We start from the raw sequence: 13,035 nt of genomic DNA, 5'->3' as shown, positions 1-13,035 counted from the left end.
CATTTAGTGGTTGAGTTAATTATGGTGCAAAAAAATCTTGATCACCCTGAGCCAGTTTAATAAATAATTTAATTATTTAGATAATTTATACTCAATATTAGGTGTAAATAAAACGTAACGTGCTTATGAAATCAATGAAGTGCCAGCAGAGGGAGCTACTTAAACCAGGGCTCTTACTCCAGGATGCTGACACTGGTATATGATTATGGTCTATTATACTGATATAATTTAGAGGCAGCAAACGAGAACGGAACAACATTTTTACATAGAAACAAAATCTTATGTGCACATATAAAAAAATAGCTATTAATATGTATTTCGAAGTGGGGTTTTTTTTCTAGATTGAGAACGATTGAAAATAAATAAGCTCATTTTAAGGTATTTTTTTTAAATATTCTCATTGCACATATTTCATATGTGTATCCCAAGCATGTTAACTGAAGTGATTTTTTTTTTTTTTTACCAGATAGGAGGGGGTTTTAATAGAGCTAATAAAATATGTTCCTTCAATTTTATAGTCCAGTAAGAACTTTTTATTAAGACTTTATATCTCATTTTGGTTTTCTTTCTGTTTAGTTCTAATGATTTAGCTTTAATCTTTTAAAATGCGTCAGTCTTCTGATTGCATAAAACGATGAAACATCCTTCTGTAGTGTCGAAGTGCCGTAGTGCAACTGTTTGCTGTTTACTTCACTAGCCAGTCACGTAGACTCTTACGTAAATGTCAAGAACAGCTCTGTGATTGGCTGAGAGGAGTGTCAATCAAACGTCCTTCATCCAATAGTCTCGTTACTCCCTCTCAAACTATGGCGGCCATGTTGTATCCGCGGGGGATTGGAGGCTGCTCGGAACCGAGTCTCTCGTCAGTTAGGAGTACATGGTGAGGCTCTCGGGCTTGAACTCGTCTGGGTTTTACACCATTAGAGATCTACACTCCTCGCCATGAGCCGTCCGTCCTCGACGGGTGGTGCGGCTGGGGGACTCGGAGCTGGTAAAACAGGAGGAAGTAAGCATGGAGGAACAGCCGCAGCCACAGCCGCCGCTGGGGTCTCTGGCTCTGTCCCGGGCTCTGGTACTGTGCCCGCGGTTGCTGTAACCCTTCCAGCCGTTGCCCTACCGGGACAGTCAGCAGAACTGACAGCGTTGTTTGAATGCCCGGTGTGTTTCGACTATGTGCTGCCTCCGATATTGCAGTGCCAGGCTGGGCATCTGGTGTGTAACCAGTGTCGGCAAAAGCTCAGCTGTTGTCCAACCTGTCGCGGCCCTCTTACGCCGAGCATAAGAAACTTGGCAATGGAAAAAGTTGCATCTAATCTACCGTTTCCGTGTAAGGTAAGAACAACCCCGAAGCACGAGTGAAATGCATTCACAACTTTCTTAATAACCAATCCAGTCCCTGCCAGGTTGTTTCATTCTGTCCTGTATGATGATGGCACACTCAGCCATGAGTTTAGAAAGTGTGCTCATATCCTGTAACTAAAGCTAAGATGCCACAGGTGTATTACAGCAAGCCAAGAACATGCAGCCCTTCTCCTTCATTCATATTTTCAGTCACCTTTCGCTTATATTTGAAGTGACATATCTAGCTGAAGTGTGTATTTTGTCTTAAAATACTTCATTATCTATTCTTTATTCTAGCTGAATATTCAGTTGTTCGTAAATGGATATCATATCACTAAAATTCAAAATTCTTTTTTGAGCATCCCTACCAAAACCGACGTATCAACATTGTCTCAACCAATGGCGTGTGTTTGGGGGCGGGGTTATCCTTTTGTTCAACTAATGACAAGCAGGGAGGCGGGGAGTGTTTCGGAAACCTGTGTGAGAACATTCATTGTTGTTTTTTTGTATTTCCGTTTGGTGACGCTAGGGGCGCAGAAATTACACTTTAGCTTTAACATTTGAGATGGGGGTCATATAGGCTGTGCCCTCATTCACTATTCCCTACATTAGTCCACTAAAATAGTTCACTTGAGAGAGTGAATGAAAACTAGTGAGTGAATTCGGACACTGAGCGTACCGGACGGGCTGCCGCTTTTGCATAGTTTGTGCTTGCTGTTCAATAATCATGGCAGCTCCAGTTGTTATGAACATATTTATCTTGAACTCTGTCATGGAAACTGTGTGAACCTTAGTTAAACAATTTAATAATCAGTTAAAAAGAAACTTAGGCTATACTTGTATGATATTATGCTGTGGCCACATTGAACCAGCGGTTTGGAAAATGGATGGATGGATGATTCAGTCGAAGGCGTCATCTTCTGGTATGACTTGGATATCTATTTGGCGCACGACTCTCACAGACAGTGCATTATGGGTGCGCTCCAGTCGTTGAGTGTATATCATTTGTACACTCGTTATTGCGGTGCATTGTGGGATTGAATGAGTGCACTCAATAATGTCCACTATGGTTTCGGACACCACTACAAATGGCTGTTCCTTCAAACAGTGCCCAATTTAAGGGTATAGGGGCGATTTTGGACATAGCCATAGTTTCACAGGCCCCCCATCATACTCTTAGATATATCGCTATGGATATATACACATATAAATTGTCTTTACTTGCAGTACAGAGTCGTTCTCAAGCTGTTTGCGCAATAAAGAGCTGCATGCCTCACCGCATACGATTAAAAACATTTTCAGGTTTTCCACCTCATCCAGTGCTTTTTTTCCATCTTATAAATTATACTGTTATTATTTCGGTGTGAGAAAGCGCTACAAACAATTCAGTGCTTGACTGAAGTGTCCAAATGAACCAAAATTAATCAAAAACATTTTCAGACTTTTTGCAAACCTAGCAGTCCCACCAAGATTTCCTGAATTTCCTTTATTTTTCTCTTTTTTTTTCTTTTCCTTTTCCTCTTCCTTTCTTTCTTTTTGCAGATTTTGTCATCAAATGACTGACTAATAACTGACTTTGTGGTGTAATTCAGGGATCAGTCATATTTTACTGGGGTAATTACTGGAGCAAGTTTGATTGCTTTGTTTAAATATAAGAAGTCTTATTAAAACCTTGCTTGACTTGGTTTTGCTTGTTGGACCAGAAAGATCTGAATTCACTCTGAATGAGTTCTAACTCTTGATACAGCATTAAACACTAAGATCAGTTCACATTTTTTCCCCGTACCACTGCAGCATTGCTGCAGTGTGTTGTAGCTTTCTGGGCAGTTTGAGCTTAAAGTTTTCTGTTGACTGGCCTGAAACTCCTTGATTACATCATCAGTACATTAAAGTTGTATTCTCTATGTTATCACTGGTTGAAAGTTGATCACTACTCTTGTTCCCTGGGGTAATGTTTCCTCCTTACAGTGGCTATAATCAGGACATGGCAACTGGTACGTGATGTTGTGCAGTCTTTAGAGTCTGTGATACAAGCCATCAGTAAAGGAAAGTAAGCCTCAACATTTGTGGTGAAAGTAAAGCTTGCTCCACTGTTGTTTCAGCAAAGGGCTTTGTCAGTTAGTTGTTCGATGCTCTGTGCTAACAGCATTATATATGAAAAAAAAAAAAAGGAGGGATGTTGTGAAAAATCTCGTTCTGGCATTTTTATTGCAATCTATTAATTTTATTATAATTTTCTCTCTTTGGCCCTTGGAATAAATAATAGATAGTTTTATTTTGGGGTCATTAAATTGTATTTTTGGACTGGGGAGGACATCGAGACCTGAAAGTTATATAGTATATAGAACTTTTTTTATTTATAAAATAAAAAAATAAAAATAAACTTGCCTATTTCAAGTGGTCAAGAAAAAAATGTTTTTCATGAATTTGCCTCTTTAAGCTAGCCTGGGTTTCCCCATGCTGCCTTGAGCGCAGCGCGATTTTATTCACGCTGCTAGGCAGCCTGGACACCATGGACCAGATTTTCCCCTCAAAAAGGGAACCAACCAATCACAGAACGGGGAGGGAGCAGCAAGACGATGACGACATCTATGCGACACACCGAAGCAGTTTGTTTATATCTATGGATCCAACATGGCATCAGACGTGAAGTTACCTTTCGATGCAGCCTTAGATACTGTTCTAAGTAGTTTAGAACGCAAGTTTATTTCGTCTTCTTCCTCGTCGAATTTCTGTCGCTCTACATACGTCATCTGGTATAATTGAAACGATTGGCTATGAGCTACGTGCAGGCGCATCTGATAGACATTCGTAGCGCCCAATTAACGGCTCTGGGCATTCGTAAACCACGCCTCAAATACGAGAAAATGAACGTGGTTCCCAGACCACGTCTCAATGAGAAAGAGGTCTGACGTTAGCCAGGCTATATTTAAGCTGCTTTTGTAGGTATGACTATATGACTTTCTTCTGTGGAAGACAAAAGAAGATATTGTGAAGAGTTTGGTTACCATACACTTGATTTGTATGAACAAAGAACAGAATTTCTCAAAAAAGGTTCCTTTGTGTTGTTCATAGGCTAATAAAAGTCATACAGGTTTAGAATGGCATGAGGGTGAGTAAATGATGACAGAATTTGATTTTTGGGTAAAAATAATACCCCAAAAAATGTAAAGTCAAAATAAGCTACTATAAGCTAATTAATAAGGTACTGTTTATATATTTCCTGGCTATCTTTGCATTGATGCATGCTATTCTAAATAAAAATTGGCCATTTTAATAAGCGTGGCTGCTTTGTATACAGGGGTTACCAGGGTAACCATTATATTTCTGCTGTTCCATAAGGGCCACATATGGCAATTCAATTTTATTTTAATTCAGCCCACAGCAAATATTGACTAGGCTAGTCGGTGTTACTGTTGTTACAAGGTGTTCAGCCATATACTGATGACATTACTTGGCCACTGCGGCACTGCTCCAACTGTCATGTAGCATTTTTTTATAGAAAATATAGTTCAATTGGACAACAGATGCCACATTTATAAACTGAAAGTGTCTGCTGCGTTCCATAGCACAGTGCAGCATGAGTCAGATTTCACTTATGTGATGAGACTAAAGGCTGATTTATACTTCTGCGTCGGACCTATGCCGGAGCCTCTACGCTGTAGGCAACGCGTTGGTTTTCATTTATACTTCTGCGTCGTTGTCCGCGTTCAGGCGCGCAGAGGGAGCATGTGAAACCCGAGGGAGCGGTCCTAGCAGACCAATCACAGCGCTTGCGTCCGCGTAGAGTTGACGCGTTGTTACATTTTTGTAGAGGTGCACGTCAGGGTACGCGCGCTACACACAGCCTACGACGTAGCTACGGCGTAAGTTCGACGCAGAAGTATAAATTGGGCTTAAGGAGAGGTAACCGACTGGACCATGGCGCCATGGTGGAGGATTTGGTGCGTAACATCCTGAGCATAATTGACAAATAAATAAATGTAGAATGTGCAGTCAATACCGCTGCTGTTTATTTTATTTAGTTTATTTTGTGTTTTGCTTTCTTTGTTTAGCCATTGAATCTCACCATTGCATACAACACTTGAGACTCTGGCTTCTTTGACACTTGCTAAGAAATAAGTAGGAGAGAGAAAATATTGTCAAATTCAACAGTACTATAAATAAGCTTTAACAACACAAATTATACCTTAACCTGTTAACTTGCATCCCCATTTGGGACCCAAATCCAAGAAATGGCATACCCACTTGTGTTACGCAGCACGTTTGAGCTTCAGCAAGAACCAATGAGGTCATTCTCGTGTTACGCATCACGTTTGAACTTCAGCAAGAACCAATGAGGTTAATTCTCATGTTACGCATCACGTTTGAGCTTCCGCAAGAACCAATGAGGTTAATTCTCATGTTACGCAGCACGTTTGAGCTTCCGCAAGAACCAGAGGTTCATTCTCGTGTTACGCTTCACGTTTGAGCTTTAACAAGAACCAATGAGGTTAATTCTCATGTTACGCAGCACGTTTGAGATTCAGCAAGAACCAGTGAGGTTCATTCTCGTGTTACGCATCACGTTTGAGCTTCAGCAAGAACCAATGAGGTTCATTCTCGTGTTACGCTTCACGTTTGAGCTTCAGCAAGAACCAATGAGGTTCATTCTCGTGTTACGCAGCACGTTTGAGCTTCAGCAAGAGCGAGTCTAGCAGTCAAGCATTTGAGATTCTTTATAGACTTGATGCGACAAACTGGTAGTTGGCGTGACTGAAATCTCTCAATTTCATGTAAAATATCTTCATTTGTGTTCCTGAAGACGAATGAAAGTCTTACAGGTTTGGATCAACATGAGGGTGAGTAATTAATAACTACCCCTTTCATTGTATATGTGCAGGTCTTAAAAAAGGTCTTAAATGCATTAAATTTGATTTGAAAAACCCTGCAGATACTCTTTTCCACATTCCTAAAAATGATTTATTCGGTTTATAAGAAACATGCGCCTCGGGAGAAGTGGAAAAGGAAACGGAAGACTTGGATCTCAGTCGTAGTGTCCCGTCAGATGTGCTAGCAGCACACCTCATGTAGGATGTCCGTTTGGAGCTCGGCCCAGAGAGTCTGGCAGGAGGTGAGCAGTTCCTCAGAGCTGTCACTGAGATAGGATGCTTTCCTCACACGCCAGGCTCTGTGTCCGGCTGGCATACGCAGCCAGATTAGACATGGATACACTTAGTCCCCTCAGGCTTGGGCATTTATTTTGCCATGTGAATCTATTTTCAGCCTGTTCAGCGGGTTTGTTAAGACACAAGCTGATGTCACCATGAATAGTGGCGGGTGCAAAGCGAATTAGAGGTTTGTAATGATCCTCATCAAACCCTGTTTAAATAGGAGAGCACCACAGTGTGGCGAACACTGGGGACACCGGGCCACTGTGTATTGCAGCACTGAGTGAAATACTCGTCCAAGCATCTGTGTACACGACACAAAAGGCTCTGCTGCCCTTGAAAATCAGTTTGTGCATGGTTTTGAATTCTTATATTCTTGTTTACAAGATTTATTCTCACATAATTCTTAGCAAAAATCTTCATGATTACCATAGAGAATGTAGACCACATCAGGCATGCTGACGTTTAGTCATTTTGATATTTTTGGTATTGTTCTATAAGTGTCCACTTGGCTGGCTGTTGTCAGCATAGATATGTATAAGTAGATGCCACACTCCATCGCCTCAGACACGTCTGCTCTCCTGTCATCTTGCAACGGTCAACGTGTCGTCACTCAGAGTAAGAATCAATGATGCCACAACATGCAGCTTCTGGTTGTGAAACCGTCGAGATTTAAATTCCCCAAGAAATGGGATAACCTATCATAGGTGAGAATGTGTTGGTTTGTGTTTTTGTATTAACTCAAATGACATGTTTTTACTATGGTACTTTTACCGTGTACACGTTTTAATGTCTTGTCAGCTGGTGCCTTCGTCTTGTTGTAGGCTATTGTGTTAGTTTAGCTAAATCATCTGCTGAAGTGTATTTCATATATAGATATTCATACATGCGTCTACCTACGGTTGCAGACGCTCAGTCAACTGGCTCGTGAACGTTCACGGACCGCTCCAATATGGCGGACAGCTTGCGTATAGCGGCCCATTGAAACGGCCCCTAATGAGGCATCTATGTGTATATATGTCTTTGGTTGTCAGGCCATTGTAATGTAATGTCTGTTTTCTTGGTTTTAAATGTAAATAAAATCTATAAATAAATATGAGCAAATTTGAAATAACTGGGAATTATTCATATAAAACTTACACATTTTTTAATGTAGTTAATATTAAAATATTGTCAAATATTTAGTTTTTGCTTTTAAATAAAAATAAAAACTTCATTTAAATAAAAGACATTAGCAAATTAAAACTAAACAAATACTGTTTAGCATGTTTATAAAATCTTCAACAAAAGTTGAAATTTAGTTTTTATTTATTTAGTACACACACACACACACACACACACACACACACACACACACACACACACACACACACACACACACACACACACACACACACACACACACACACACACACACACACACACACACACACACACACACACACACACACACACAATATTTTAATATATTGTTGTTATGCCCCTCCTGAAAAAGAGCATTCTTGGTACCACTGATCTCTACACACAGATATAGATATTTTTTTAGTTCCATAGTACATAGAATTTAAACAACATATTGTTTTTGTGCCACATGTTTTGGTTACATAACTCTCTTCTTTTTTCTCAAATATAGGCACACAAACCCAAGTATGCCGCTTATCATAAAACACATAGACAAATATTTCACATGCAATATTATACAACACACACACACACACACACACAATCATGCACAGAGATCTCCAGGCACTCAGTGTCAATTAAGTAAAGAAATGGAAGGATTAATGAGAAATCTGCCGTTTTCACACATGAGCTGTGCTGAGAGGTGGATCAAAAGAGCATTTTAGCGCACCGCGTTTCCTCCCCCTACTGTAAGAGCTGAGGAATGAATGTGAGCAGCCCCTAATTAATTTCACAGATGAGTTGCTCACGGGGTGACTCGCTCGCCCCTCTGCAGCTGCATGTGTTGAGAAGGGACACGGTCAGCATATTGACGTGTGAACTTCAGAGGGCAAAGAATGACAGAAATGAAGGACAGATTTTGTGTATCTCTGGAGGCCGAACGCAGAAAGGATGACCGAAGTGAAGTGTTAAGGTTAACGCAGAGTGCTTTTAATGGCATCTGTACATTAATTCGCCAGAGGTGATGTAGGACTCTTCAAGGATCTGTGTGGTCGATAAAGTACAATTGTTGTTTGTTGAACTTTCCTGCATCATAATACCTCCTGTTTCTGCACTGGAAGATCACACTAGCAGAGATTATAACAGTGAGCAATATTTTTTTTTTTTTTTTTTTTAAATGTCTTTATGCCACTGTAGAGAGACTAACAAACCCCCCAAGTCACATTCCCAATGGGTCAGACAGCAAATGGAGTTTGCTTCCTTCTCTAAGAAAATCAATAATATCAAAGTTGTGCTGAGGTCAGACAGATCAGACCCCATCAGCAGAAAGTAGTTACTAATTACTATGATTTCGAAGCAAAATTTTGGAAGAAACCGTACAGCACCTTAAAACATCAGCCTGCGCCCTTGATGCACTTCCCACATCTTTTTTCAAAAGTGTGTTAAACTGTTTAGAAGTAGATCCCCTAGAAGTGGTAAACTCCTCACTTCTCTCCGGGAGTTTTCCAAAGTCCCTTAAACGTACAGTATGGAATTTTTCGCCACTAGGGGTCGCTAACCTATTTACAATAACAAAGGCGTAGTTTGATGACGCAACATTTGCTAAGAATTATGGATCTTGTCGTCAACGTCAAGCCGACCGATCTTATCTATGGATCTAATAATGTTTATGGCTGACTGAATACATCGATGCTTTTATCATGACTGTGATATGAAGCAGTTCGGGATTGCTAAGAGACAGCTATCAGCTATCATATAAGGAATATGGACATTTCATTCTACCGAACTAACGTTACACACGAGTGCAGAATTACTACTCACAGTCACAGGTCAGTTTATTAGACAAATTAAACTTGAGGTAACGCAGCGTTGTTTCACTTGGTCTAACATTACACTATCACACTAAACTGCATTTGAATGTGTTGAAATGTATGTGTTAGTTTGTCTGTATGAGACTAGCAGTAAGCTAGATCAACATTAGAATAACATACAGATCATATTCTAACATTTCATCATGTTGAGCTATATAACATTGATTAGTTTTATGTAAATGTGCTCACCTGTTTAATAAAGTACATGTAGAAGCGGTCAAAGTCTCGGACGTGGAGCTCTCGTTTATATACTGTCTATGGGAGCTCTAGGCATCTCGAAAACACCGCGCTGATATTGATTCTCGTTTTAGTTCTCCTTTTGTATCCAAAGTCTGCTTGCCATGGTCCATAATGTTTGAACGAAACAACAACAGCGTGCAAATAGACATTGCGAGCTACCGTCAGTCGCTTTGGTTACTATCAGAGAGCTCTGGTTGCCATGGCAGTAAGAGCGGAAACCAGGGACAACGCGGATATGACGCCATTGACGGTGACAAAACGGAAATAAAGAAACGGGACGTTTCTCGAATTAAATTACAAATTTCTCCTGGTTTGAAAGTTGTTGGAAACAGTCGGGATAATGTAAGTACACAACTAAAAAAAATATATAACATAGATATAGTGATTTTTGCTATTTTTAAAGCAAAAAAGTTACATATTGTGGCTTTAAAACTGCAGTTGTCAAGCCTCTCCTGAAAAAGAGCAATCTGGATAACACTGATCTCTATCTAACGTGCAATATTTTTACTGAACATTGACCATATGGAAACTCCGTACTATAGTGGAATTGCACTGATTTGCTATTTTTTATTTTTTTTTATTATTATTTGGAATTGCTGTTTTTTTAGGGTGGGGGTGGAGGGGTATAGATAATGGCATCAATTATATGCATTTATTCATTTTTTTGGGGAAGTGCCATGATATAATATATGCATAACAAACACAATTATATTACACAATTATACAGCACAGCAATATTTTAAGGAAAGAGCAGAAAGAATGCACAGTTAGCTGTTTTAGATCTGTTTAAAGAATGCATGGTAATGATGAGGAAACTGTCACTGCTGCTTCTTGCTGATTCAGTGGATATTTTCTCCACACCGTCACTTGTCATTATCGCATACAGTGCGGAATACAATATAAACACCTCTCAGCTCCACTGAAGTGCACACATTGTCTGGACTATTATATCCATTAGTCATATTACACAGCCACAACTGAAATCATAAAAAAATTATAAAAATTAGTATGGATTATTCAGTGGTTTCTTTGGTTGCGGTCACATTAAGCTATGAGCATGTGAAATTACTTTGGATCCTGCAGCGCATAAGTTTGTGTGAAAGGATGCCATTAACCCCCAGTTTCACAAAAAAAGGCTTAAAGGTGCTCTAAGTGATGTCACGCGTTTTTTAGGCCAAAACATTTTTTGTCACATACAGCAAACATCTCCTCACTATCCGCTAGCTGCCTGTCCCCTGAACACACTGTAAAAAAACGCGGTCTCTGTAGACACCACAGGCTCCACAAATGGCAACAAAAACAAACTGGGCTCACCCGTACCACGAAACACAACAAACAGTGCTCCAGCCAATCACCGACAAGAAGTATTTGAGGGTGGGGTTTGGGGGTTAGTGCACGTGCACATGAAGGGGGTGTGTGGAGGAGAGAGAAGCATGAAGAGGGAAGTTTGAATTATGGCCGACACACGACCAAAGAGACGACGTTCCGATGAACAAATTGCAAAGAGGGACAAGGATAAGGAACGCGCGAAGTCCCGAATTTACATCGGAAAAACCCTCGAAAGGTGGCGAGAACTTCGGCGGCACAAGGGCTTCCAATCCGACATTCAGTTGCTCTGTTTTTGCAGAACAGGTAAATCCATTTTTATTTCTAAATTGACGTTCATGTTCGCCAAACCAACACAAGGATGTAATTAGCTAGAACTATGCAGTCAGCGTTAGCTTTGGTGAATACAACATATATGTTTCTAGCAGTGATCAATCTCTATTGTAAATGGTCAAGCAAATTCACAGTAGGGCGACAATTTGTGTGAATGATTGTTTTCATCCACTGTTTGTTATGGATTTGAATGTTCATTTATAGGCTATAGACAACTTAGACCAAAGTTTTTTATGCCGCCGCCGTTGTTTATGCTGACTGGGAAACGCGAAGCTAGCGTTATCTTGCTATTATTGCGTCCTTGTATGGGAGCTATAGTTATAGTTATAACCTCAGGTGGCGAAACGATTTTAAGATAATGTTTCTCTTTTTCTGCATTCTGTTCTGCAATATATAAAAGCATTTATCTAACTTGGTGACATTACACATTGAATGAAGTATCAGTAAAACTTAACTTTGTTTTTAGTGACTACTTTGACTTTCCTTTATGCCGGAGGGGAGGGGAGGAGGGAGGAGACGGGATGAGGAGGAGGGAGGGTCTAGCTAGCCTCCGTTTTGTTTGACAACAATTCGAATGTCAACACTCCCGGCATCACTTAGAGCACCTTTAAGTCTAGTTCCAGACTAAAATGCATGTTTGAGCTGTTTTAAATGAATGCAACTTGCACTGAAATAGATTGTTTTGTCTCAAGATGCACACCAGTAATGTTTTTTTTTTTTTTTTTTTTAGCACGTTTATAAAAGCTACTTAAAGGTCCTCATTAAACTAAGGCCTAATGCTGGCTTAGTCTAAGCCCTGTCTGTGAAACCAGGCCTGAGTGTTAAACAGTTTGGTTATTTTACTCAAATACACAAATCAAATACTTGAGTAAAACTACAGATACCCTAATCAAATATTACTCAATTAAAAGTATTAAGTACTACTTTTCCATTTTACATGAATAAAAGACAAAAAACACTTGATTTTTAATGTACTTGTGTTATAAAATTACTGATCGATTAACCATTTATTTATTTATTCTAGCCAGCACTTGTCATACTAGTGATTAGTAGGGGTGTGTGATATTAAAACGTGATGATATTTGAGGTGATTCATTGAGGTGAAAAGCTGTCTTGAGAGATCAGCATGACTGTTTGCAGCAAAACCTTTCACAGTGCTTGCATTATTTGCACTGCAGGTTTTAGAGTGAAGCACAGCACTATTTACATGAGCGCAGGTTACGAGTTTCTTCCGTTCACAGTAAATGCTGCTCCACAAGAACTTAGTCTCCGAATGTGCTTTCTGTTCAGGTTTCCAATAATGTGCCTTTGGAAATGCATAAAAATCTGAGGCGCTTTGTGTTTCACAGCGAAGCGTTGCGCTGTTATCATTTATATGCATGGAGCGCGTCTCAGCAGCTTTGTTGAATGTGTAGTATTACGTACTACTTTCGCCATTTTGTCATTGACCTACAAGTTGATCATGTGATGTGACCTACCAGTGTCAGTCGCGTTGCTTCACTGCCATTCATAAATCCTCTCCTGTGGCCTCATGGGATAGTAAAGTATCTTATCATATGCACGCTTAAGTAGTGAGTCATCCGGGTACTTTTTGCCTACTCTTTTATCAGTATTGTAAATTCGGACATACTGTTTTTTTTGCCCTACTATAT

At 39.9% G+C, this 13,035-nt stretch overlaps 1 protein-coding gene across 1 annotated transcript in view; it reads left to right on the top strand.

Moving 5' to 3' along the window:
- The first annotated feature begins 776 nt into the window (after positions 1–776).
- siah2l (seven in absentia homolog 2-like) overlaps positions 777–13,035 on the top strand; it is a 42,761-nt gene continuing 30,502 nt past the window's right edge. Inside the window, exon 1 of the mRNA XM_082141422.1 lies at positions 777–1,332. Coding sequence (XP_081997548.1) covers positions 943–1,332 — 390 coding nt within the window. The 5' untranslated portion in view covers positions 777–942. The remainder of the gene's footprint in view (positions 1,333–13,035) is intronic.

The sequence above is a fragment of the Leuciscus leuciscus genome (genome assembly GCF_965113295.1).
Source record: "Leuciscus leuciscus genome assembly, chromosome: 16".
Lineage (NCBI taxonomy): Eukaryota > Metazoa > Chordata > Actinopteri > Cypriniformes > Leuciscidae > Leuciscus > Leuciscus leuciscus.
Note: the sequence above shows the minus strand (reverse complement) of the source record. Positions and strands in the feature narration are given on the sequence as shown.